A 27,009-nucleotide genomic window follows, 5' to 3' on the forward strand; every position below is an offset into this window, starting at 1 on the left:
TCCATTGGTTTCATTTGGAGGTATCATTAAGTTATCACAAAAACACAACCACCCGCTTTGTTTGATCCTTTTTCGCCGCTGTTCTAAACCCTCCCCCCAAACGTCCAGAGTGTAAAAACCCATCACCCAGCGCTATAGACACCGTTCTCTTCTTATTCTTGTTCTTCTACTCCAGGACAACCACCTCCGAGCTGCCCTGGCCCGCCATAGGTCGGATGGCGTCGTCGATGGCCTTCAAGATGCCCACGACGCCCCTGCTCGGTCCGCCTACCGCGCTCGTCACCAGACCAGTCCAGTCATCGCCTTTGCCCTCCCACACGTGCTTGAGAGCCGTGGTGAGATCATCGTTGGGTACCGATGTGTCGTTGGCCACGGGCACACGCCATATGTGCCACCAAGGCTCGCCTCGACGACTCTTGATCCGGCCCTCGAATGCAACTCGGCGCTGCATTTGTCCTGGCCCAGAGATAAAGTAATCGAGTGTCATCCACTCGAGCGAGTTCATCGAGAACTGGAATCGTCCCTGGTTCCGGGCCTTGATATCTGCCCAGAGTTCTTCCGTCTTCTGAATCGCCTCCAGGGCTGGTAGCGACGTAGGCAGCCAGGCCATGAGAGCCTCGATTCCGCCATCGCTGTTAACGAGGTTCTGCATCAGGTCGACCACTCGAAGATGAGGGTTGCCCTTCTCCATCTTGATGTCGATAACATCCTTGGACAGATTAAGCGCCACCCTCCATCTGCGCCCTGTCGCTGTAGTGTCATTGAGCGAGTCATTGGTCTGGTCCCTGTAAGAGAACACGACCTCTTGAAGGCTCACTGTTTCGCTCTGGATAGACCCCTTAGCCTTATCCATAGACTCAACGAAGCTGACAAAGCGATCGACTGCCTTGACTCGCGACTTCAAACTCTCCAGTATCGATTGCCCAAGACTGTGGCGCATCCGCAACCGAAACTCGCCCTTGAGAAGGTTGTACGAGACATCTTGACCAACCAGAGCACCCTTGATCGAGGTAAACTTGGCCGGTCTGCGGACCTTGATGATGGCGTCCGATATACACACCAAGGGAGCATCTGACTTGGCATCCTGGGGGTTGGCACCCTCTGTAGCTGCGACTTCCGTCTCAGGGAGCTGCGCCCCCTTGAAACTGATCGACACAATGTCATTCGCCCACGGTTCTATCGTTGAGAGCTTCAGTCCAGTCGCAGACTGTGTAATCGAGGCAAGTCCTAGTTGCTCCAAGTCCCTATTGCTCGAGGCTTTGCTGCTCTCCTTCTCGGAGCTGTCGAACACCATCGAGGGGAAAATGCCCGAGAGAGCAATCTCGATCGAGGGAAGCCGAACTTGTCGCGGGAGAGACCAGCTCTTGGTCTCGTTGGGCTTGAACTTGATCTGTTGCTTGTGGAGCTCACGCATGTCTATTGCCTGGGCGATCATACCCGTGGCAAAGACTGTCATGTTGTTCCAGAAAGTGTTGTGGAGGCTAGGATAGCCCTTGTTGAACGGAAGTTTTGCTGTTAGTTTCACCACTGGCCCAGGAGTATTGCGGTCCCTGTTGTCCGTGTTAGCAAGGTTCTATTTGACGCAGCTCAAGTTCAACTCACACTTCAAGCAGCCACCATTCATCACCGCTTAGACTCAGTACGACCATGATGAACCATGTAGGCCTCCATCCAGCTCTTTGGAGCCAGATGGTCTTTGTCCATTCGCGGTTCTTGGTAGCAGACCTCAACTCCTCGTTGTTGAGTGGGCACTTCTTAACGCTCCATCCCATTGTGCTTCCTCGGCGGTTGAGCTCTTCTTCCATGATCGCGCACCTCACGTTTTCCAGGCATGCTACGCCATCGTCTGCAGGACTTTTCCCGTTGTTGAGTTGAAGCTCGTGCTGATAAATGAACTTTGAATGTGGCTTGACAGCAAAGACACCAGTCGTCGGTTCGATCAGTAGTGAGATGCTATCCTTGTATCCAACTTGCATGGACAGGGAGGATGCAGCCGGGTCTTCCTGAGAGCTGCGCAGAACCATGGCGGCTTCGCGGTTGCGGAAACGAGGCGTCGCCATGAGCTTGTCGTGGATGCTGCTGAGGAGGAAATCAATGTGAAGGCCGATAACTGTCTTCAAAAGTGCCTCCGCCGAGAGATTGTCGGCATCGAAAGGTACTTCCACATCCTTGACTTCCTTGTTGTCCCGGTACCACTTTGCTTGCAGGAAACTCGATGACTTGGGATTTGCCTCGCCATTTGCCTTTCGGCCACTGTTGACAGCAACCAGCACCCAGCTCTTGGGGCTAGTTGGCGGTGCCCGAGACGTCCAGTACTGAATTGCCAAGGCTCGGTTGAGTGGCTCAACCTTTAGAGTGCCGGTCCAGGAACCTTTGCTCAGTTGGTTGGCTTGGCGTCTTAGTTCGTTGAGCTTGTGAGTGAGCACCAACTCATGCAAGAACTGGTAGCAGCCGAGCAACCCTTCTGTGCTGAGGACCCCGTTCACGTGCCTCTCCAAGTAGTCCTTAAGGGATTCGGGAATCGCTGCTGCTGATGGCTTGAAGGTGAACCTCAGGTCGATGAACCAAAACTGCTTCTCGAAATCCTCATCCGCGATTGTGAGATCGACCTCAAATTCGCCAGGAACTTTAAAGGTGACTCGTCCTGACTTGATATCGTAGTTCCTGAAGTGGTACGGGATCTTGTCAAAGTCTTCCAGGTTCAGCCTGAGTGATAGCAGGGTGTTGACATCACTCATCCACTGGGACTGCTCCTGCAAGGTCAAAGGCGGTGGTTCAATGTATTGAAGCTGGTCATCAGGTCAGTTTGTAGTCTTTCCCTAGGTACCAAGGACGGCACTTACATCAGGCATCCAGGCAGCCTTCCCTGTTGACAGAACCTGGAGGGCTGTTTTCAAATCAGGGCTTGGCATTCTCGCAAATGTCAGGTCCCTCTTGACATTAACCATAGTGTCAAAGGCCGTGTCGGTGAGAACCTGCTGCTTCATGATGTGGGCTCTCAGGTCAATCAGTTTGCTGACCATCTCTGCCTTACGGCTCCATTCCGTGATGACGAGGGCCTTGACCCATCTTTGATGCTCCTTGTATGCAAAGTCCAAGATCGACTTCTTCTTAATAATGTTCTCGTTCGACACGTCGTCCATGTCGTTGTTCGGTATTGAAGAGTTCCCATTCATGGCGGCTACAGGAAGGGGCATCTTGGCCATTTTGGTGATCTGATCTTCGAGGTTGTTGTGCGTGGATTGCGCTAGTCGTGTGAGAAATGTCGACAGAGAGATGTATCCCTGGGTAATGTGGACGATCTCGTCGGGGAGGTCGTTCATTCTCGGGACTTGGTCTGATGCCGGCGCATTTGGTCGAGAGCCGTTCACCAGAGGACCGCCGGTGGCGTTCCCATTGACCATGGCACTGCTGGCATCGCCGCCAGATACGGCCTTTCCCTTGTCCAAGGCATTTTGATGTCCGTCAGCGCCCGCGCCGTTCACGCCATTGAGCGTTGAATCTATGTCGTGGTTAGAGCGCGCGCCATTCGGGCCGCCATTCTCCATGCTGATGACGCCCGGCATCCACTATCTCGTCGCTGGTCCAGGTGCTCCCCGAGCCAGACTGAAAAGAGTTCGGTGTCTCTAGATGGTGTAGCAAATCTTTCTCGTCGTGTCGTTTATCTGCTCCAATGTGGCATGAGAGGCAGGCGGGATCTCTTTATCGGCGATCCCGGTGCTGCATGACAGTCGCAATCGTCTGCACCGAGCAGCGAACTCTGCGCGCGAGGGAGATTCGTATCAATTAGAGGCTCTAGGTGTTGAGGTGATGTGTCGCTGTCCTCTTCGCTGGTTGCTCGTCGGGTTAGGCAGTCTCGCGAGAGGGTCAAGAGGCGAGGAGCGGCGAAAAAGTCGTCGATTTAGGAAGCGAGCGTAACGCGATTCAGGAGTCGTCAAGAATAGGTCGATATTTCAATATTCGCGATGGTCTTGAGGGGTTCAAGCGAGAGGGCGTTCGAGTAGGAGACGACGCGATCGAGAAGGGTGATGAAAGAAGGATATGGTAAAGGACTGTGATTGATGCGCAGGGCAGCCTCTCGATTTTCCCCGGTTACCACGCCTTGCCTGACTGACCAAAAGACGGAGGGCGCTGGGGTAACAGGCCAGGTCATGTGAGATGGAGACCGTGCATAATTTGAGGCGAGCACAAGGGCCACCTGTACAAACTGTGCATAACGTGCGCCAACCGGGGATATGCACGTTATCGCCGTCAAAGTCACTCCACGGCGGGCACATTCACTCCGTCACTCGATTCCTTTTGGTGACGGTTGTGGCGTTCAGGGTCCAGATTATCTCCAACTTCTGGAAACCTCCCCCGCCGAGATACGTAAGAATTGCATGATGCCTGATAGTCGAGATCTCGCCTGCTTGTACTGCACTGTACTGTCGTCGGTTCAAGGATGAGATTGGAAATCTTCTTTGATCTACCCTTTCATAACGCAAAGCCTGAGCCAAGCCCCACGTAGTTGCATCTAATAAACCCAACAAGCATGTGTCCATTATCTCGCCAGAACCCCTCCCGTTCTCGCCAATTTTATAGAGATCATCATCCGTTGGTTTTTGCTTGCCTTTTAAGGCTCGGGATATCATAGTCCGAAGACGGTCGCGACTCTTGTCGCACGGGAGGCGTCATTAACTACGAGCCAAATTAGTCCAATTGATTTCTTGCCTTCAACTTGGATCGAGCATACAGGATGCTGGTCCATCACTTACAACTTGTTGGGGGTGGCAGTGGTCGTGGGCCACTGGTAACCGGCAGCGTCACTGAACTTGTAGCCATACGAGGCCGTGAAGTCGTCGAGGACAGCAGGGCCGCGAGATCCTAGAGTGAATTGTGAGTTACGTTCCAATGCTGGCTATGCATGTCACCTACCATAGGGATACTCCATGGGGATAATCTCCTTGTTCTCGTCCAGGTAGTGGAGGAGAGGAGTGAAGATTCGCCAACTGGCATCAAGCTCGTCGTCACGGACAAAGTTGGACTGGTCGCCCTTCAGGCAGTCGAGCACAAGAGACTCGTAGGCCTCAGGGATCTTGAGGTCAGAGAATCGTCGGCGGTAGGTCAAATCGAGCTCGGTAACAACGGTCTGCATGCTCAGACCAGGAAGCTTAGAGTTCATCTTGATGTAGACACTCTCGTTGGGCTGGATGCGCATGACAAGCTCGTTTCGGGGAATGTCCTTAAAGATACCCGAGGTGACGTCCTTGAACTGAATTCGAATCTCTGTCTTTTGCTCGTTGAGTGCCTTGCCGGCCTTGATGATGAAGGGGACACCGTCCCATCGCTCGTTCTTGATGTACGCAACCATGGCGCAGAAGGTAGGGCATCGAGAGTCCTTGGGGACAGTGTCATCCTCGCGGTAGGCGGGCTTGCTGCCGTCGAGGGACTTGCCGTACTGGCCAATGATGACGTTCTTGGGCTCAATGGCGGGAATGGCGCGGAGGACGCGGACCTTTTCGTCACGGATATCCTCAGCGTTGAAGGAGATGGGTCGCTCCATGGCCAGGAGAGTAAGGACCTGGAGAAGATGGTTCTGCATGACATCGCGAATGATGCCGAACTCGTCAAAGTAGCCGCCGCGGCCCTCGGTGCCGAAGGGCTCCTTGAAGGAAATCTGAACGTTGTCGATGTGGTGACGGTTCCAAGTAGCGCCCAGGAATGAGTTACCAAATCGGAGGATCAGGATGTTCTTGACCATTTCCTTGCCCAGGTAGTGGTCAATTCGGAACAGTTCTTGCTCGTTCCAGTCAGGCTCCAGGGACTTTTGAAGCTCGCGGGAGCTGGCAAGATCCTTGCCAAAGGGCTTCTCAACCTAACCAAGATATCAGCGAGCTGTCCAAAGGCGGAGAGGGAAAATCACATACAATAACGCGCGCAATGCCCTTCGTGGGATAGCACACCTTCTTCAGGTGCTGCGAAACAATGGTGAAGACACTGGGAGGCAGGGCCATGTAGAAGAGTCGATGGGTCTCGGTGCGACCCTTCTCGATGTCCTGGAGATGCTGCTCGAGAACCTGGAACGACTCATCCTTGTCGTACTGGCCGGAGACATAGGTGCAGAGCGCGCAGAACTCCTCGAGTTGTTGCTCAGACTCCTTTGTGGGGGTCTTCATGTATGACTTGATACGTCGAATGTACTCCTCGTGGTCCATCTTGGTGCGGGCATATCCGACGATCTTGACATCTTGAGGGAGGAACTGGTTTCGGTACTGGAGACAATGTTAGCAAAGGAATCATCTTACCGAGAGTCCAAAAGTGCAGCTTACCAGACCGAAGAGCGCAGGGTACTGTCATGAAGCAAAGACAAGCATGTTAGCGCAAGGCACAAATGAGGGGCGAGGATGGGAGAGCTCCCCACCGTCTTCTTTTTCGCAAGATCACCAGAAGCGCCGAGGACGACGATGGTGGTGTTTTGCTTGAGCTCCATGCACCTGAGAGAAAAAACGTAGTCAGTGATACTGTTCCGACACGGCCGAAGGACCGAGGGCGCAAACTCGCACCCAAGGGCGAGCTGCTGCTGGCGAGGGAGCAAGCTAGAATCATGGTGGGGGTTTAGATAGCACCTACGGATCCATGATTGCGGTTGGAAATGTTGAGGGATTGGGGGAGGGGAAGCAACACGAGAAGCAAGAGGAGAAAAAGTCGGGTGAAATGGACCACGGAGGACCAAGCCGAGTAGTCGCAGATGGAGGGAAACTCGGAGGACAGCAGAGGAGGATCTGAGGAAGAGGTGACGCTGAGGTTTGCGGGCAGCAGGCCTGGAAGGTTTTATGACGAGCATGCAGAGACGGGGAGCTAATGGCTGCGTGAGCGACGGGGCTATGATGCAGTCCCTAAGGTGGGTGGGTAAGGCCTGGGGCTGTCCTGTCCTGGTCGCTGCTGGGCAGGTACCTTAGGTACCAGCACCCACTGGACGGACTGTCACACTGGCTGAAGCTCCCCTTCGAGGTGCTTGACCTGGCTCCATGCGGTAAGGCCGTGATGCCCGCCCCATGTCCATGCCTCCCCCTCCCGCTCCGAAAAATCCAAATCCCACGCCCATCCAAGCGCCAAGTTTAAAGATACAGGCCCAGCGCTGGCTCGGTGACTTGATTCCCGGATCCTCGCAACCATATTTTGTTTTTGGTCTGCGTATTTCCTTTCTGCCTGTTTTGACCGGACGGATTATTAAATACGGCACAGTACCTCCATCATCCCCCTTGCTGGTCAGTCACGGGCATGCAGGCGGTCGAATGGTCTCCGTGGGTTTGGGGGCAACGAATGGATGGCATGGACCCATCTCGAGGTCTTACTGGATGTCGTGGAGTTGACGTATGGTGTTTCCACATCTTCAAGCCAGGAGCTTGTCTCATCTCATCCATTGCCATCATGAACATGTATCATCAGCTCTCCTCCTCCTTCCCTCCCCATCTCCTCTTTTCCTCTCGTGATTGTCCAAGACGGCACATGTTGGTAGGTACTTGTGCAGTGTGCTGTGTGCCGTGAGCATTACGAAGCAGGTTGCTTTTGCAACTAAACATCACTGCATCCATCCAACTTCTTTGTCAGCCAGCCCGGCTTGCCCGGACATTGATCCCTCACCGAGTCCTGCGCTTCGGCGAGCGAGGGTGAGAGGGGCATAGGCCGCCCGCCACCGCCCAAGAGGTGTCTGGCGCGCAGTTCACCCCAACGCGGAACAGTCCTGGTCCACCCCAAGTCGCACTGGGGGTCGATTATCAAGCTGTCTCCCTCTTGTTCGTTTTGGTCGGTATTGTTGCCGTTGCCCAGCGGACAGTCTTCCGTTGGACGGGACGGCCGATCCTGGACTGTCCCTGTCTCGCTATTTGCCAGCCTGAGACGCATCTGAGTCTTTGGAGGTTGCGCCCACTCTTGGAACAGCCACCTCCGCCGCTGGAACAGAGCCCAAACAAACCGTTGGCCTCGGTGCCGGTATATCTGCATATGAGCATCTGCCTCGGCGGCCCAACCGCGGTCTCTCATGGATGCTTCTCTCCATAGGTACCGAGTCTTGTACAAGGGGTCCTCGGAGTGACACGCAGCGGTTCGACTTGCCCGTCGAGGCCCACAGCCGCCCCTGATCCCTACCTTGGCGCACCGTCTGGCTGGCGGCGACGTCTCAACAACCCCAACCTCTGCCATGGATGAGACCCTGGGACGGCACGGGGCCTGGCTATCTGATAGGCACATAAAGGCACGCTTCCCTCTCCGTCTTTTAGGTTCTCGAGACGTGAATGAATCGCCCAATCCGGCGGACTTTGATGTCCGACTCGGCCCAGGATCGTGTTGTGTTATCCGCACCAACCCCTCCCCTCCCCGGTGTCGGCTTGATCTTCACGAAGAAGCTATTGGGGCGGAAAAGCAGACACTACTCCATCCAGTCGTTCAAGACAAACCGCTTGATCAGGGTCCAGCATTCAACGAATTGAGGGAATTTCCCTTTACGGTAGTTGGGAACTTTGCGCCTCCACAGAAGCGGGTTTGCTGAGCCTGTACTTTGGCAAGATATCAAATCAATTAACTACAAACATGCCTGAGATTGCCCATTGCTGGCATGATGTTCACCGTAGACTCTCAACGAGCTCGTATTTAACAAAGTTCCAGCCTAAAAGCACAATGGCCACGTATTGATATCAAGGCAGCATGAGCATGGTTCATGAACCCATTTCAAGATATTCCCCCAAGGTATTCTTGATTTGTCAACATCATAGCTCTCCACGCTCGGGATAATTACCCAGCGAGGCCGCATTTATCCAGCAGGTTCAACCGCCCAGGCGGATGGGGCAGCTCCGCTCGGCAGTCGGACGCCGGACGGACGTGGTGCAGGCAAGCTACGGCGTTAAGCCGGAGACAGCCTCATCTGGCTCTCAGCCGCGCGCGGGGCCGACAGTTTGGGGTTGTGGCTGACAGTGGGTGTGGCTGCTCCCAGATTGTGGCGTTTCCAAAAATTCATGCGGCTGGCACAAATTCCAACCCTAAGCCCACACGTGACCCAAGGGCACAAAGTTTTCGGGCTAGGGACGGCGCACACCACATCGCATCCACTCCTCCTCAGCCCGACCACAAGATCACCAACGACGCGCACCAGCAACACGGAACGGTCTTTTTGTTAAGACAATTCCCTACTAACCCCCAGGTTGCGGAAGCCAGAACACAGTCACGATGCCTTCGGAAGCCGGTCACCGACGTGAGTCTTTCCCGCCCGCCCACGAGGAGCCGACGCGGCTCTGAAATCTGGGAATTCAATATTGTCTCGGGGACTTTGCTAACTCGCTCTATAGTATACGTCAAGTGAGTACTCCTTCATCCGCCTGCTGGCACGCGCGAGATGAGATTCCGTGCTCGAACCGCCGAGCACACCGATCTCGAAATTCCGATATCGAAATTTAGCGAAGCCACGGCACTACACCGATACGATGGAATTTTGGACTGACGATGATGGTATAGGGGACGTCACCTGAGCTACCAGCGCTCTCGTCACACTACCCGCCCTGCCACCAGCCTGATCAAGATCGAGGGTGTTGACGACACCCAGGGCGCCAAGTATGTTGCTTCATGAGGGGAGGGGTTCTCGAGTCAGCTTGGATACTGACCATCTATCCAGCTTCTACCTTGGCAAGAAGGTCGCTTTCGTCTACCGGGGCCAGAAGGAGATCCGGGGCACCAAGATCCGTGTCATCTGGGGCAAGGTCACCCGGCCACACGGTAAATCCATTTCGACTTGTCACGATGAACGCTGGCTAACTCTCTACACCAGGCAACTCCGGCGTCGTCCGCGCCAAGTTCACCTCCCCTCTCCCCACCAAGTCCTTCGGTGCTTCTGTTCGCGTCATGCTGTACCCATCTTCGATATAAAAAAAGGGCTTCGGGCTGGAGTTGGTAGTGAGGGCGGTTCTCATTTGGCTGCATTGGTCGAGGCAAGGATAAAGCAAATTGCCTTGCTTTGAGGCATTGAATTCAAAAAGACGTCAAATCCCAACCCCGAAGGCTCTGTACACCTGGGCTTCTCGTTTGATGATATTTCTTATTCCCCCACCCATTCATGCAGCGGTTGGCGAAATCGATCTCGACCAGGGCAAGTCCACAGAGGACCAGCGATGGAACACTGTTTTATGGATGGGATTCGAGACCGGAACTTCGGCGGCGGCAGCGGCGAGTGACTAGGGTACAAGCGATTCATCGATGAATGCCAGGTTCAGGGCTATTATTACGGCAGCACAAGCGTCCCTGAATGCTGGATTGTGATTTGACTCGTATGGGAGATTTTGAGCCATGGTCGGCGTCTTATGATGAATCGGAATGTCTTTTGAACCACACACACGACCACTACCTACCTATTGACGGCGATCCAGACCCGGTGTTTGCTTCGAGTTGCCTATATGTGCTCCATATGTTCCATCAGTGTGTGATAGTCTTGCCATGATACCTCCGACATGCGTCATCTTGGCAGTGGTCAACTGCTCAACAAACCCCATGTTTCGTAATACGCCTCGTATCCTAACGCACAAAACGCTTCCACAATACTCGTTCAATATTCAGGTTGTCTAGGTAACCGTGGCGGAGCTCGTGATTGCGACTAGAGACACACATATCGCACAAGACATGATGCCTCCCTCTTTGTTGTCTTTGTGTCTGGGCCAAAGGAGAATGCAACGAGGTTGGTGACCACATGCTGCGCCTCTGTTGGATCATGTGCCCTTGCTGTTGTCAACATAAGTTGGTGATAGACTTCCCAGGCAGGATGGTAACACAGGGCTGGGCATCAAACGCAAGACCTGCCAACATCCACAATCGATGTTGATGATCATTATTTGGGTGCGTAAGGGTGATTTCTAGAAGCAGAATCCAATTACCTTCTTCAGCATGGGGCTTCAAAGCCACATCATGGATGCATCTCTTATACCTTGTTCCATGAGCATACGATAGAGGCCATTGACTATGTCGGCTCTATAAACTCCCAAGAGCTTTCATCGCTGCCGTCATATCCGATTGCTTTAAGCTATTGCGTCTACAACGTCAGCGGTCTCAATGACCCGGTTTCTATCCGGCTCCCTCTTTGTGTGCGGTATTATGGCTACCAAAGATGGAAGTTGTACCAAGTGAAACGGGGGACAACTTGTACGCCGCCACGATATCTCCAGGTTCCTTCCATCCAGATATTTAGTATCAGCTGAGATAATCTTGAAATCCACATGTAGCTCGAAAGTAGGGCCATGTTTACGATGTTGTCGCAACCCCGTGGGGAACTTGGCGTTGGAGGGTTGAACTGATAAGATACTGAGGATCTACTCACCAACAGCATCCAGTCTTTAAGATGGCCTTATATACTAGATCATGCAGGAGGAGTCTAGTCAAAGTGGTATATGCAAGTTAATTGTCACATGGATCTTGACTCTTGGCTCTTGGCTCTTGGCTCTTGACCTGAAGCCAGTTAACTCCGGGGGAACTGGCTCACAAGTTCCGACAACCAAGAGTCACGAACTAAGATGCACCGCGGCAGCTACTACAAGGCCCTTCAAGGGATACCAAGCTTAGGATTCGCTCAATAATTCAATAGCTGAGATGTCTGAGTGAAGACGGAGTAGCTATCTCTCATGAGCTGCTTCGAGACCGAGGGTTGGAGAGAGACTAGGTTTCCTAGGAACAGGCAATGCTCAGCCAGGAGTTTACGATATTTACAAAACATCGCAAGGTATCAAGGGGGAATGCGGTTCACTAGAGCAACACACCAAATTGTTATCTCGTATCTTGCTTGATAGGCACCCATTCGGGACGAACAAGCTCACGGCATATTTCTGCCGCTAGTAAACTTTCAGGTCCCGAGTCGACGAAGGCATAGTGGCACCAGGGCAATAAATGGTCTGATAACACCATTCTCTTCATCTTCTAGGGCCATACTAGTCCTGTTGTGGCTTTCCCACTGCGACAGTAACCAAGTTTATTCGTGCTACCGAGCATGGCTCCAGAGCTACCGTTGCCGCCGGTGCCTTGAAGAGATCCAAGTACTGTAGACTTGGTAATGGGCAAGGTTAGTCAAACCAGCAGACATGTTCGAGATGTGTAGTAGGGCGTGAAATGAGGGTTCGCTTGGGCCACCATGATCTGAGAAGTCACCGCCGTTGCTCGACGTCTGCTCAGACGGCTCGGCTCTGAACAAGAAAAAGTTGGCTGGCAAGCCATGCAGCATGCAGCTTGGGGAGGCTAGGCGAGGCAAAGCCGTGTCGTCTCACATGGAGGCATCTATCCCATGTCGTCTTCCTCCTGCTCATGCCTCTCTCTGCATGGGTGACGCCGCATTACGCTGCAGCCGGCCGGAAGACCCGGGTGTTGCTGGATTCCATGTGGTCATTTGAGTTCATCCGGTTCAATCAACGAACCAATGTCTCGGCCTTGGACACTGGCAGTGAACATTGGAGGCACATATCCAGTCCCGCCCTCGTGGTAAGGGTGTTTCAGCAGGTGGAGAGCTCGACACCATCACCCAAGCTCTACCCGCGCAGTCTTGAACCCAAAGACGCGCTGAGCCAGCTGAAAATTGCCTGCCAGCCAGCTCAGCCCAGCAACAGGAGCTATCTGGGTGGAGAGCTTCAAGAGAAATGCAGGGAGAGAGGATCGTTCGGAAAGTCTTTTGCTAGTCCGAAAAGACATGGGCTTCCTGCAGGCCGGGGGCTTTGATCGTCGGGCTTACCGGGGCAACCAGCCAATTCAACGTTGGCAGACGGGAAATTCGATGATCGAGGAATAGCTCTGGAAAGTAGGTGAGAGCCATTACTCCGTCGAATTGGTGGTATTTGGGCAACAAGCTTGTCAATGTTTGGTTCTTGGGTGGTTGGTACCCAGCATTGACACCCAGCTTCATCTCATGTATGCAAAGGAGCGAGTCGAGACAACAATTCCAAGGAACAGAGACCATCCAAAGATGCGTGCGTGCATTGATGGGACAATGGGCAAGAGTGATGGGACGGCCAAGAGGCCAAGATCTCGCCAAGGTGCCTTATTAACCGGGGCCTCTCCCGCTCGTAGGGCCTCAGCGCCTGAGAGGAGGTGGTGCAGTGTTGGAGAAAGGGCCGATCGAAGGAGCATCGAGATTCGACTGTGGCCCTCATCGTGGCTGAGCTCCTCTCTGAGTTTCGTTTTTCCTGTGCAGCGCAGTGCAGTGCATCCAGCGGGAGGAGACATCTCAAGGGCCCATCCTGTCCTCTCACACGAAGAGGTTGCGAGAGGTTGCGAGAAAAGATGGTGTGTGGGAGCCACCCAACACGAGATAAAAACAGGGGCGAGGTAACCGATCAGCCCCCGCGGTCAAAGTCAACGTCAAGATGACCTCTGTTGGGGGATTGTTCCTCTAGCGGACCTTGATTAGCTGCCTCCAGCTGGACCAGCCCTGGACCGACGGCCTCTGCCCTGACTTGACCGACCACCGGGCTCTACTTGCACCACTTAACGCGCGCCCGTGTGCTGTACGGAAGACCGCCGCGGCAGGGCAAGGCGTGAGACTGCAGCAACCAACCCAGCCCAACGCACGATTTGATGCATGAGCATGGAGCCGAGGACGTGGCAGACAGAGACTAGACCTGCCGAGAAGGAAGCCATTGCCGTGTTGTTTTTCTCTAGACGAGGATCGATTTTTTAAACATTTTTTCCAGCCCCCGAGAGTGCCATGGGCAGAGTGGGATGGTCGGTAGCGATGGTGTTTTCATGGGTAGTAAAAGTTGACTTTATGGCGCTGACGGGCGGCCACTACTCCATACAGTCCACTACAAGGCGCAGCAGCTATCAGCGCTGACTGATGCGAGAGCAAACAAGACTATCTTTATCTTGGATGCAACTGGATTCTTCGTTTTAGGTTTCCTTCTGGTCCACTGGCCCGGGTACAAGGTGCGAGCCCTGGTTGCATTTTTGCAGCTATTCCCTCCTTCTATTGGATCCCCGTGGGAATCCTCGTAGCTCTTGTTCGGCAACGACGCACGTCGTGGCTGTCACCGCAGTAGCGGGGGGGAGAAAAGACGCGTCATGGTCAGATGGATGGTCTGGTGTGTCTCGATGCTCCCGAATCTCGTTCCGTTCACTCGCTCCCCTGGCCGCTCTTCGTCTGGCCTGGCTGCTGCTGCTGTGCCGGAGCCATCCATGGCCATCGATCTCGAGAGGCTCGTTTACTAGCTGAATGCGCTGCGCTTCGCTGTAGCCCTCCCTGGACGCGCATGTGTCGCCTCCAAAGGACCCATTTCAACTGTCCATCCGTTGCCCATATTGGATGCTCAGGAAGCTGATTGCTACTGAATCCGCGTAAACCCAAGTCACAAGCAAGGCAAGAACACGAGGATGGAAGGTACCTTACATACCGACCCAGCACATCACCTCACTTAAAATATCCATATGTCGACTGTCCCCCTCACACTCCCCGAGTGATCTTATTTTTTGTTTGGAAAAGAAGAAGGCTTCCCTCTCTCTCGCTCAATTCCTGCGGCTGCGTCGTCTTTCGTTATTGTAATTATTTCCTCTCACGCGCTCGAGCCGTCAGTCAGTCAGTCATCCTTCTCCAATCCATCCATCTATCGGTACGGATACTGCACCTCCTCTGGATCCTGGTCGAGTGATTCGGAGCAATCAATCCCACGAGCAAGGCATTCTCACCCGTTATTGGGCCAGTCTCATCGACCAAAGCGCTCTATCCACGACACGACATTACCGGCATACTCCAGGTTTTCAACTAATTACCCTTAATTGCGGTGGCACCTTGCTTGAAGGTGAATACCATACCACGTCTGCCGCCATCAATCAAATCCCATCGTGGCGCCAGCCCATCTCGAGATAACGACATTCGCTCAAGTATCCCTGCCTGGCCTCCCCGAGCACCACGGAACACTCGAAACCCGATCTCCAGCCCCCCGCCGCCCGCCACACTCACGCAAGTGGTTGCAGCGCCTGTCCAGACCCATCAAAACCATCCGCGCCCACGAGGCCCTGGCAGGTTTGAGCGTCCCCCTGTGTTCCAGCAATCAAAGGCAGCCAGAGCAGCAAGCCACTCTGGACGACCGACTTACTGAACGTGGCACGGCTCAGTTCCCCCTGTTATTAGTCGCGCCGGCCGAGATTGGAGACCGTCCTAGTCGATAGTGACGTCAGGACTAGGCGCCAGAGACAGAAGGAGAAAAAAAGGTTGACCGGGTCTGACGCAAGCACTTGCGAAGTGCTGTTTCGAGAACGATCACCAAAGAAAGGTGGGCTTCAAACAGCATCGCCGACAAAAAGGATATTCAACCCGAATTACGGGAAGACAAGCAGAGACGGAAAGGGAAGATACAAGGAGACATCCTTGCGAGTACCAAGAAAAGAACCGCCTCCACCTCCACCTCGAGCTGTCTACCTGCCTACCGTAGGTACGGAGTACATACAGCAACGGCAGCCCATTTCCGGTGCAGATCTCACATCACTATCACGCAGCTGCCGCTAGAGCAACAAGAAATTCAGCATTGCAACCCAACTGGAAGTCTACTCTTATCCACGCTCGCTCTTCGCCCACATCCCGGTCAGGTTTATTGGCCTGTTTCACAACCGCGATAAGGACAAGATTTCAGTACCTGGTTGCCCAGCCGCTCAACCTACAGCGTCTACCCAGAGGTGCTAATCCCGGCCGACCACGGCATCAACGAATGATCACGTCGTCCAGCGTCCGGAGCTAAACACACTTGCAGCTGTATTACAGTACCTACAGCACAGCTCACAAAGAAAGTACCGAGTTACCTTGCTGGAATCTGGAGCGGCTTGTCGAGCCACTCGCAACCCCTACTGCGACACCCAGACGTGCCTAGCTCTCTCGGCGCCGGCGCCTGTCCACGAGTCGGATCCACCCTCTGTCGTCTCTGACCAGGTTCATCTTTGATAGCCCCCCCAAGCTCCGCCGGAAGCAGCCCACTCTGCCGCTTCCACGCCCCAACCTCTCCCAGAGTCATCCTGCGCCAGCTACTCTTCAAGGCCCCAAATCTCCACTCACAAAAATATCCATCTCCCAGGCCCACGACGCTTCCTCATCTTCCTTGCTAGTAGCCGTTTGGCTTTGTTTCGGCCTCTCTCCCCGACCGCGTTGCTCCTTGCTCCTTGCAACCTCTTGTCCACAATCTCCATCTCATCGGTCGATTGCCTGCGTCTCTCCGCTCGACTTATCACCCTGAGACCCTAGTCGCAAGCGCAAGGGCCGTCTTCGAGATCCATCCAGTCCCAGCAACCATATCAAATAAAACAGTCGTCTCCCCAAGCGCCCGCAACCATGACGACCTCCACGGACCAGTATCGCCAATACCCACCGCCGTCGAATTATCCGGCCCAGCAATATCAGCAGCAGCCCTATCAGCAGCAGCAGCAACAACGGCAGCCGTACTCTCAAAACTCCCAGTCCCAGCCCCAGTCTCAGTCCCAGTCCCAGCCGCGCCCGACTTCACAGAACCCACGCGCCGATCATCGAACCTTCAGTTTCCATTCTCAACGATCGCATAAGAGCTCTGGGAGCAAGGATTTGCAGGAAACACACGCAGAGAAGGAAGCAAAACGTCTACACAGCAAAGCCGACCCCACCTTGGCTATCAGCGAAGCAGAGCCATGTATGTCATGCCATTCACTCCGTGTGAGGGTGATCAGGAGTCAACTAACACGGAATCAGCTGTTGTCGCCGCCATGATGACCGAGTCGACTTTTGCGCCTCTGCGCTCAGTACAACACAAAGATACATACGGAAACGCCATCGGTTTGTCGCCTCATTCACCATCGCACCAACATCACTAACATTAAACTCACAGCCGATCCCGACAAGTCGAACCCTACTCGAAACAGATGGGAACGCCCGCTAGACACAATTCGAAGTTTCGAGGCAGCGATTGACGGTGGTTACTCACGCAAGTCGCTCTATCGAGCGGGTGAGTCAAGATTCGACCTCCGACTAGGTCAGACCACTAACACCATGACAGAGACAGACTCACAAGCCAATTGGAACCGACGCAACAGTTCTTTTACCAACCAATCTCGTTATCCCCACGACAGCTACTATGGTCGACCTGCGTCTCTCAGGCCCGAAAACTCCCATTACGAGTCGGGACCTCCCCGAAGCAGCTACTTTGATGGGCAGGCTTACAACAACGGTTATGGGACCGGGCCGTCGCGGCAACGAATGTCTAGGTTACAGTCGGAGCCACAGTTCCAAAACCACGGACGTGACCAGAACATTTACCCTCTGCCTCACAAGGATCGATCATATGAGACCGTGACATCTGCAGCGGGCAGCGGCAACTCGGATCAGGCAGGATACCAGACGGACCCCACGAGCAGCGACAACAGCTCGATCGATCGGACAATGCCGGCTAAGCGCCGCGAACCTTTCAACGAGCACGGCTCCGCTCCCAACATGGCACAGCAACCGTATCAGCCCCGACCCTGGCCGGGCTCCGGCGCTAATGGAAACGGAAAACAACCACAAGGACCGCCGCCTCCACAGGCGCGACCTGCTGCAGCACAACAGCCACCGGCTGCGGCTCAGAAACCGAAGCACGCGCTTCTGAGGCGGACATCGACGCAACAGTCGCAACAGTTGCAACGGCCCGAGTCTGCCGGTGGCGAAAAGCGTAAGAGCTGGTTCGCTCGCCGGTTCAGCAAAAACACTTGAGAAAATCGATGGCTCGATTGATAATAACGACTACACACACCTCCGCACGTACATGTACACGTGCATGCACGCGCATACGCATACGCACATTCTTATGCTCTTACTCTCCTTTGTTGATACCCGTTTTCTTGATCTTGAAGATCAACTGTGCTCCAAGCGCAGCATTTGACTTCAAGCAATCCGCTTTCCACTTCTCTGGTGGACGTGGAGTATTCTGTGCGATGAACTGCGATTGTCTGTGTGGGGGAGCAAGGACAGCAACTTTTTGGGCTAATTTGGACGGGGTCGCGTTGATGAGTTTCAAGACCTTGACTGAGGAATGGAAGCAAGGCATACGAACGGATCTGGCTGAGGAGATGGTACATAGGCACACGAAACTGTACGAGGCGTTGGCGGGTTCAAGTTTGCGCAACTCATTCCTTGAGGATATCCAGTGGAGGAGGGGAGAGCAGATGACGGATCTATCCGCCACGGCCAAGACTAATCATGCTCAGGCTCTGGAACGTACATATAGCATATACACGTGGCTGCAGGCAGAGGTCGCTCAGGCATGGCTCGTCGAGATGACGGGTTCATGGAAGCGACGAGAGAAAATAATTTTGATGGCGACCCGATATCTATGAGTGTACCAAATCCGCGAGTGATCAAGGTGAAAAGATTGTGACATGGGGTGAGCAGAATGGGCAATATGCGAACGACCATGGTTCCAACTATTGATCCTTTTTACTGTCAGACTTTGGTTTACCTGGCTGCTCGGTGTTCTCCTCCTTCATTGCGACGATGATATATGCAACAAGCACGACATTGGCCATGACAGCAGCAAAGCCACCAGCGAAGGATGAGTTGCCTGGTAGTGAATGGTTAGCTGAGACGTGATGATGACGACACCTAGCAGAGGGGAGGAGAGCCATACCCCGGAAGATGGTATTAACAGTGAGAAAGTAGGATCCGATGGGAAGGACAATCATGCCAATAGTAAAGGCCAAGAGCTTGTAGATGACATCCCTGTTGGGTTTGGTTAGTTTTGTTTTCATCCAGACGCGGCGGGATGAGTTGTGATGGGGATAATGTGAAGATGAGGACACAGAGGACAGTACTCACTTTGGCACAGCAGGAGCAATATCGGACTTTTCCTCAATAGGGTCATCCTTATCGAGGATGGTCTTTTCAGTCGCAATGATACGTCGGGTCGCCATTTTTGTGAGATGGCAGATGAATGTGAAGTGATTTGGGGAGGGGGTATCGGATTGAACGGAGTCGAGCTGGATGAGTTTCAGTGAGAGCCAAGCAAGACACGGGAGGCTTGAGGCTCACACGTCCCACCTGCACGTGCAAGCCAGCACTGAGGGTTGGTTTTAGTGAAAGCACTTGCCAGGCGATGGCCAACGCCCAAGATGTGAATTGAAATAAAGAAATACTCTTTGTCCTCACAAACAGTCCGATATCATTCAAGTGTGTGCTATTAATAACAGTATCTGGCAATGATTCTTGACCTTCTCTTTATCCCATCCTACTCCCATTCTCCTCCCTTCAACAGCACGTGACTTCGCGATGCCGATCGTGTGCTAGTCGGGTGTGTAATGTGGCGGAAGCGCGTCTCGTCTTGAACAAACGGGCTCGAAAAATCTCCACCCTCTCTCGGGGTCAGCCACCAACGAAACCGAGCCCTCTCACGCTCGTCGACACTGCAGGAGTTTCCATTGTCAATAACGAGCACTGACAACACAGTGCCCGCCCTGGCGCTTCCTCACTTTCTCGTCAAATGGCCCCTCTTGTTCTCGTTCTCTGACTTTCATCCCACTTTGGGGCATAATCACTAATTCAAACAAACGCTCTCTTCCCAAAACGAACCAATTCTCTCGCCCCCGCCTCACCTCGCCCTCAAACAAACCAACCCGTTCTCTGTCTATTGTCATTTTTCCCTTTTGGGAACTATTCAGCATGGCGCGAAGCTCCTCGCCGTTACCAATCCGGCATTCAAACGCCGTACCACGAACGCCCTCTCTTGCTCGCAACACGATCCTCATCGACGATGCCGACGAACTAGGAGCGGAAACCATACCTTGCTCACCGTCCGCCTTTCTTCGCGATCGTGAAACAACACAACCAACTCAGATTCTTCAAAAGCCCATGCTTGCATCTATGAGATCGTCTTCTCCTGCAAGCAGCATCATTGAAGTTCCTGCGTCCTCGCCTTTTCAACAACCCAAGAAGTCCACACCCCTAGCAACCACCCGACTCGCCCCTGTTGGCACGATATTCCGTCCGCCCCAGCGGCCACCTACCACCATGACCAACAAGCGTCCAGCAATGGACCCCATCAACCTCATCTCTGACGACGAAGATGACCTCACTCCTCCCCGCGGAGATATTCGGCCGACGACGTTTAAGGCACAGATCTCGGCCTTTGCATACGACCCTGAGGCGGATGAGAGACAGGTTAGAAGCAGACTCCGTCAAATCTTTGACGTTTTTGGGGACAGAGTGCCCTCAGAAAAGGCCAGAAGTGCTCTGAAAGCATGCCACAACGATATCGATGACACAATCCTTCTCCTAGAGCGACAAATGGCACAGGAACGACAAAAGCCTACACCCAAGCCCAAAAGGCGTCTTATCAGCAAGGGTGCTCTGCAGTCAGTTGCTATTAGCAGCCGAGATACATCCCGTTCTCAATCTCGCACGGCATCCCCAAGCCCTCAGAAACCTCGACGACGATTGATACAAGGCCGACGAAATCAGCCCCATCCCTCCTCACAAGTTTCTCTCCCTGAGCTTCCCTCCAGCGATGATCCACTAGTTATCAACCTCGTTGACGATGACAAGGAGGATACATACCAGGCAGAGGCTTCACCAGAGCCGAGCGACGATGCTGAAGACAAGGTGCTAAACTACATCAACACGAGCACAATTCAGGAATTAGCAGCCATGACGGGCATGAAGGAGTCTCAGCTCGAGTGCATGATTGAGAAACGACCATTCGACGATCTTGACAAGGCCAGAAGGGTAACCATAGGAAAGAAGCCAGGTGCTCGGAAGGCATCCAAGATCAGCATTGGTGACAACGTCGTCGACGCAGTTGGGGTCTTCCTTGACGCAGTTTCCGCAATTGACCAGGTCGTTGCCAAGTGCGAGGCCGATGCCAAAGCCATCAAGGGTCAGGTCGACACATGGGATGTCGACACTTTTGGTCATGACAAGCGGGCACGACGCCAGACCTCGGAAGAGAACCTTCCTCCCACCCCGACAAGTTTCAGCACTGTCAAGTATGTTCGTCCTCCCATCCCTCATCAGCCTCGGTTCATGGATGGCCACTGCGAGATGAAGCCATTCCAGCTTGTCGGTCTCAACTGGATGTCTCTGCTGTACAACTTCAACATTGGGTGTATCCTGGCCGATGAGATGGGTCTGGGCAAGACCTGCCAGGTCATCTCACTCATCTGCCACCTCGTCGAGGAGTACAACAATAACCCCAGCCGGAAGCGACCCTGGCCGAATCTCATCGTCGTTCCTCCTAGCACATACAACAACTGGCTCGGCGAGTTTGAAAGGTTCGCTCCTGATCTGTCGGTGATCGGATATCGTGGCTCCCAGACCGAGCGAGCTGAGATCGCCTATGAGATTGAACAGGAACCGGAGGCGTTCCACGTCGTCCTTGCGACCTACTCTCAGATTAACAACATTGCCGACATCGAGGCCATGCAATCATTCGAACTCAACGCTGCCATCTTCGATGAGGGCCACAAGATGAAGAATCCCGAGACCAAGATCTACAAGGACCTCCGCCGCATCACGGCGCAATGGAAGATGCTACTTACAGGTATGTCACTCAATCACTCAATCGACTTAACCGTTGCTAACAATTCGTAGGAACTCCTGTTCAAAACAACCTCTTAGAGATGACATCTCTCCTCAACTTCATCAATCCCGAAATGTTCAACAGCTGTATGGAACATATCCAGTACATCTTTAGCCAAAAGGTCACGGTCAGGGACGTCTCAAACGGCGCTTTCCTATACAGCGAGCGTGTCAAGCGAGCCCGCACCATCCTGGAACCCTTCATTCTGCAGCGCCGCAAGGATCAAGTCCTGTCGGACATGCCCCCCAAGATCTGCAATGTCGTTCATTGCGAGATGAGCGAGAGTCAGAAAGCAGTATATGCCGAGTACGAGGAGGTGTTCCGACAAGAGCCATCTCAACGTGCTAAGAAGGCTCGCGGTCGCCAGAACGACCAGAACAACGTCTGGATCCAGCTTCGCAAGGCTGCGCTTCACCCTCTCCTATTCAGACGCCACTTTGACGACGCCAAGGTGGAGAAGATGGCTCAGATCCTGATGGATCATGTGTCGCAGGACGAGCTGCACCAGCCCGATATCAAGCACCTCATCCAAGAGCTCAAGAACGCTTCCGACTTTGAACTACACCTTTGGTGCCGTGACTACCCCAAGCTTCTCGGACGCTTCGATGTTCCCGAGGAGACGGAGATGGATAGTGGCAAGGTCAAGAAGCTGCTTGAGCTGATCCAACAGTACCAGGAGAATGGCGACCGGGTCTTGGTGTTTAGCAAGTTCTCGCGCGTCATTGAGCTCCTGCAGGAAGTCCTCTCTCTGCAGGGAATCCAGCACCGCATCCTGATGGGCAACACCAACGTCTCTGACCGCCAGACGCTCATCGACGAATTCAACGATGACCCCGAGATCCCAGTGTTCCTCCTGACTACTGGAGCCGGCGGCACAGGCATCAACCTCACAGCCGCCAACAAGGTCATCATCTTTGACCAGTCGGATAACCCTCAGGACGACATCCAGGCCGAGAACCGCGCCCATCGTCTCGGTCAGAAGCGCGACGTCGAGATCATCCGGCTCATCGCATCGCACACTATCGAAGAGCTCATCTACAAGGCCTGCCAGAAGAAGATTGAGCTCGCCAACAAGGTCACAGGCGCCGTCGAAGACGAAGATGCCGCCGTGGCCGAGCAGAACCTTGAGAGCGAGGTTCGCAAGATGCTCATGGAGGAGCAGATGACGCCGCCATAGGACGAGGCGTCGGATCCCTTCTAAGCAAGTATCATCGACGACGAGGCATTGCGTCTCGCATTTTCAATGTCCTTTCACACATTTCTACATGATTCACCCTTTGTCAGAAGCATTTACATTTCTCTGCACGGCATGGCAGAGCGGTTGGTTGTGTCAAATTCCATCAACTTGCATCCCAAGACCCTTGGACGGTTCTCATTCCCCGTCTTTTATTATCATGACCAATGTCGTCTTCACACGAGATGAGTCGGTCTCCCGCCCGAGTCTCGTCTCCAAAATTCATCTGCATCGGGAAAAGCTACAGGCTCTTGCGCGTCGCATGGAGGGGAACCGCTTTGTATGGATGTTTGGTTTGTCTTTCTCAATGAACATACACGGCTAGGCGAGGGACAGGGGGCAATGGACATGGACAGGAAAGGTTATGATTTGCTATAGGTATTTTTTTTCTCACTTTTTTTTTGGAGCCCATGATTTATAGAAGATAAGGAAACTGAGCACGAAGCATCAAATCAGTTTATCATGATATGAAAAAGGGTACCTTTATGAACTCGAATGTTGACGGTTGCACCCGTAGTGTCTCTTCCTTATCACCATCAAGGTTAGAGGCAGTTCAAAAAACTAGGGTCCATTCCATTTCATCAAGGTCACGCACCAACCTCCTAACTTTCCTCTAGCACCGGCCCGTCACTGAACCGTCCGTCCGTCGTCCCCCCGCGCAACGCTAGACCCTGACCAAAGTCCAAGCGCAATAACACAAATAAAAGGGAAAAAAGATACACAAAAAGCGACCAGCAGCGGTGAGAGGAGCCTCCAGCCAGACCGTGCGCCTCCCGTCCTTTTGACCACGGGAACGGGGATATCGGAGGGGGTGACAAGGTTTGACGCGGAAGCCCGGGTCGAGGGTCACATTGCGTTGAGAGCTCGAGAGTATTGGATCTTTTTGAACCGTTATGGCTTCTCATTGCCCTGTGGTTGGTTACAGGGAATTTACACTTTAGCCATCGCCCGTCAGCCAGAGACGGGCAGCCGTTGAGGTTATCGGCGGTGAATGGAATGTGACCATGAAACATGTTAGACATTGGATGAATAGATTTCTCCATTGAAGATTCCCCGACCTCTATAGTAACCGCTACCTGTCAGGCAGCAAAAAACCCCATGTCCAATGATCGACCGACCTATTCTCGATCCCAAAAAATCAAACACGAAACTTAAAGATGCGCGTTGCTTGTGCGCGAGGATATCACTATTACAAAACCAGATAAATAATAGCCAAAAACTCCGAGGACATCCCATGACCATGCCTGTAAATCCTGTTCTTTTGATGTGAAGGAGGTTCCCTTCGTGGCCACCGCGATGGGTTGCCCGAGACTTGCGCTGATAGAGAAATGGAAATCAAAGATGGGAAGATGATGTACAAGAGAAGGTGCAAGAACGTGATCTCAAATACCTGGTCGCCATTACCAGGTTGAGTGTAGCCTGCTTCGGCGACCAGGTCGCGTCTTGAGGCCGACGTCGCCGTTCATTATTAGACTCTTCCAGCGACGGTTTACGGCATGGCGATCGCGGCCGAGGTTTCGGGCGCAATCTTGCCATTCAGTCTTGGATAGCTTGAGCTTCTCGAGTACGAGTTCGATGAGGATGCGATCATCCTCGGCGGTCCACTCTTCTTCTCCCACTTCGGCGCTGTTGTTTTCTGTGTTGTTTTCGGTGGTGTTGTTGCCCTGCATTCTGTGGAAGTCGGAGCGCTCGAGACCAAGAGGGAGTTGTTCAGGAGCGATGCGCGTGCGCTTAGGCGTTGAGGGTGCAACTGGTTCGGCGGACTGGCATGGCGACGATGGCGCCTCACTAGCCGAGTCACTTTCGGAACCATAGCGGTCTGCATCGTCCTCGGGGGTGCGGCGTCTCTTGTTGGCGCCACGCGGCGGAGCGCGCTTGGTGATCTTCTTGGGTCCGACCGGCTCACGGCGATTGTCGCGCGACCGCAGGCGCAGCTTCAGCGGAGGAGGCGCGTGGGCGAGCGGCGGCGTGGGTAGTTGAGCGAGCGATGGCATGGCACGTGAGTCGGTGGTGATGGGCGCGGGATTGGCGAGCAGAGACTGGAGGGAGCGGCAGGTTGTCATGATGTTGGCGAATGGAGCGTGCGACGGGGGGCTGGCGGGAGGAGAGAACAGAGAGGGTTGAAGTCGAGGCTGAGAGGAGTGCGACGAGTGCGACGCATCGCACGACAGAGCGGACGGGAGGAGCATAGTGGCGATTGTTGACTTTCGAGAGGTGGGAGTGAGGAAGACGACGAATACTGGAGTTGTTGTGTTTTTTAATATAAAATCGAGCCGGGTGGTTGGCGAGTGGTGCGATTGCGACCAGGATAGAGCAGGCGACAGCGCGCAAAACCAACAGAGGTAGCGACTTGATCTGGAGTATGCGCGCGCGCGTCGGATGGAGTGCAGATTGATATGAAGACGACGATGATGCGACGCGATGCAATGCGATGCGAATGGAGTCGTGGTTATCCCTCGAGAGAAAGAGTATGTTTGTGTTTGTTGTAGGGGGAAGTGTTGGTGTCTGGTTGTCGGAGTGAAGAGCAGGCGAAATGCGGTGGTGGTGGTGGTGGGAATTGGAATGAACGGGGGGTTGGTCACCTCAGGCAAGTGCGAGTGAGTGCAAGTAGGTGGGATTGGATTGGATTGGAATGGGATGGGGCAGGGCAGGGGATGCACTGGCCTAATATGGATTGATGGACCCTCAGATGGAAGGCAGGCACAGTACACAGTACGCACAGTCGGGCTCTCCAAGGCAGGCGCCAGTGCAGCCCACAGTGAGTGACCTGCACGCCTAGCGTGCGCGGCTGCACCGTCCAGAGACAGTGCAGACAGCGAGGTACGTGAACCCGCCATGGCCGTTGGCGTTTTAGCGGGCACGACTGGGGTGAGACCCCGTGCACCACCTGATCGCCCGACCCTGCCCTTGGGACCCGACATGTCTGATGGACCCAGTCCAGTCCCAGTCCAGCGCTCGGGGTTGCTTCTGTCCATGCTGCTGTCGGTGCCTCGAGCGTTGGGGTGGATGAATGACCTGCCTAAGGATCCATCCATTTACAGGGGATCTATCAGTGCAAGTGCAGGGGGTGGACCACAAGAGGGCGTACTCGTGTACGTACCCCAGTGACAAGCGCTCTCGAGACATGGGCACCAAAGACAGCCGCTTGCGGGTATCAAGTTTCTCATGGACAGTCTACGGCCCTGGATTTGATCTTGTTCACACGGGCCCGGGGTGTGAGATACATCTCTTCGTGGCGAGAAAATGCACGTCTGGCAGGTCACTCCCTGTGGCAGCCGGACACTGTACCAAGCACACCTGCTGCCCTTCTCCGTCATGGCCAATCAGGCAGGCACGCTTGAGACATTATTTTCTTCGTCTCAGTCCTTTCTTCCTCAACAACATACATCCATGAGGAATTACCCGCAACCGGCGAGACAAAATGCAAAGCAGAGCCTTTGTTTTTCCTTTCTTCTTTTTCAGGTCTTGTGTGCATGATTTCCCGTCTCTCCATCTTTGGTGCAACACGACAAATGCCCCGGTTATTTTGATTTGTTTTCTTTTTCCTGGTACTTTCTAGACTCTCTCCCGTCAGTTCCATCTTACCCACCTCCACTGATGTCCTCAGCACAAGTGCTTGCTCTCCCTCTTCATATTATCTCCCTCTTTGTGCCCTCCCCCTCTTTTCATGTCTAACAAGCTTTATTGCCTTGTTCAACGTCTTCATCTGCGTCATCCATCGCCCTCTTTGCTTCTCCCTCGCCGAAAAGAAACGAACCCTTTAATTAACCCCCTTACCTGACCATGCAAGAAAGAACCAGGCCTCCAGGCAGGTCCCAGACAAGCAGATGCAGATCCGATCTGAGTCCCTCTGCCCGATTATGTGCAGCTGCGATGCGACGCTTGTGCCCGTGTCTGGGGCCGCCGCTTCTCATCTTCAACGCAAGCCAGCGAGCGTCAGGAACCCGAGGTGGAAATAAGGAAAAAGAAACGACCAAATCTAGCAGACATCCACCATCATACGACTTGCTGCCGCCTCTTCTCGTCCCGGTCGGAATACATCGTAGATTACCCTTCCCCATGTATCTTTCTTTTTTTCTGACCTGTCGATATGCCATATTCCAAAAGGTCGGCCTTGATGCCATCGCCAGGCTCCGGCCGGTGGTAGTAGCAACAGCCGAACCGCCCGGCTGAGCAAACAGCCGCACTTGACCTTTTGTTGGGAATAACAAACGAGACGAGGTGTCG

The 27,009-nt window shown here is 53.7% G+C and overlaps 7 protein-coding genes across 7 annotated transcripts; 3 read left to right on the forward strand and 4 right to left on the reverse strand.

Moving 5' to 3' along the window:
* Positions 1–166: 166 nt before the first annotated feature.
* On the reverse strand, positions 167–3,323 carry LRP88_07932 (mediator complex subunit MED14-domain-containing protein; the record flags this gene model as incomplete). Its single annotated transcript, XM_083244445.1, has 3 exons — positions 167–1,550; positions 1,603–2,789; positions 2,844–3,323. The coding sequence occupies 3 exons, from the start codon at positions 3,321–3,323 to the stop codon at positions 167–169; spliced, it is 3,051 nt and encodes a 1,016-aa protein (XP_083098939.1).
* Positions 3,324–4,750: 1,427 nt separating this feature from the next.
* LRP88_07933 (glucose-6-phosphate dehydrogenase) lies at positions 4,751–6,469 on the reverse strand (the record flags this gene model as incomplete). Its single annotated transcript, XM_083244446.1, has 5 exons — positions 4,751–4,863; positions 4,915–5,854; positions 5,907–6,251; positions 6,309–6,329; positions 6,401–6,469. The coding sequence occupies 5 exons, from the start codon at positions 6,467–6,469 to the stop codon at positions 4,751–4,753; spliced, it is 1,488 nt and encodes a 495-aa protein (XP_083098940.1).
* A 2,732-nt stretch (positions 6,470–9,201) lies between these two features.
* Positions 9,202–9,894, forward strand: LRP88_07934 (60S ribosomal protein eL33; the record flags this gene model as incomplete). Its single annotated transcript, XM_083244447.1, has 5 exons — positions 9,202–9,226; positions 9,321–9,330; positions 9,487–9,582; positions 9,644–9,744; positions 9,797–9,894. 5 exons carry the CDS (start codon positions 9,202–9,204, stop codon positions 9,892–9,894), a joined length of 330 nt encoding a protein of 109 aa, XP_083098941.1.
* A 6,412-nt stretch (positions 9,895–16,306) lies between these two features.
* On the forward strand, positions 16,307–17,692 carry LRP88_07935 (DUF2406 domain-containing protein; the record flags this gene model as incomplete). Its single annotated transcript, XM_083244448.1, has 4 exons — positions 16,307–16,637; positions 16,697–16,780; positions 16,833–16,949; positions 17,001–17,692. The coding sequence occupies 4 exons, from the start codon at positions 16,307–16,309 to the stop codon at positions 17,690–17,692; spliced, it is 1,224 nt and encodes a 407-aa protein (XP_083098942.1).
* Positions 17,693–18,402: 710 nt separating this feature from the next.
* LRP88_07936 (vacuolar ATPase assembly integral membrane protein VMA21) lies at positions 18,403–18,888 on the reverse strand (the record flags this gene model as incomplete). The annotated part of the gene is made up of 3 exons (XM_083244449.1): positions 18,403–18,539; positions 18,606–18,697; positions 18,794–18,888. The coding sequence occupies 3 exons, from the start codon at positions 18,886–18,888 to the stop codon at positions 18,403–18,405; spliced, it is 324 nt and encodes a 107-aa protein (XP_083098943.1).
* Positions 18,889–19,633: 745 nt separating this feature from the next.
* LRP88_07937 (DNA-dependent ATPase FUN30) lies at positions 19,634–22,725 on the forward strand (the record flags this gene model as incomplete). The annotated part of the gene is made up of 2 exons (XM_083244450.1): positions 19,634–21,509; positions 21,560–22,725. The coding sequence occupies 2 exons, from the start codon at positions 19,634–19,636 to the stop codon at positions 22,723–22,725; spliced, it is 3,042 nt and encodes a 1,013-aa protein (XP_083098944.1).
* A 1,457-nt stretch (positions 22,726–24,182) lies between these two features.
* Positions 24,183–24,971, reverse strand: LRP88_07938 (uncharacterized protein; the record flags this gene model as incomplete). Its single annotated transcript, XM_083244451.1, has 1 exon — positions 24,183–24,971. The coding sequence occupies one exon, from the start codon at positions 24,969–24,971 to the stop codon at positions 24,183–24,185; it is 789 nt and encodes a 262-aa protein (XP_083098945.1).
* Positions 24,972–27,009: the final 2,038 nt, after the last annotated feature.

The sequence above is a fragment of the Fusarium phalaenopsidis genome (assembly GCF_050370095.1).
Source record: "Fusarium phalaenopsidis strain FUZ10S chromosome Unknown contig_32302, whole genome shotgun sequence".
Taxonomy (NCBI): Eukaryota; Fungi; Ascomycota; class Sordariomycetes; order Hypocreales; family Nectriaceae; genus Fusarium; species Fusarium phalaenopsidis.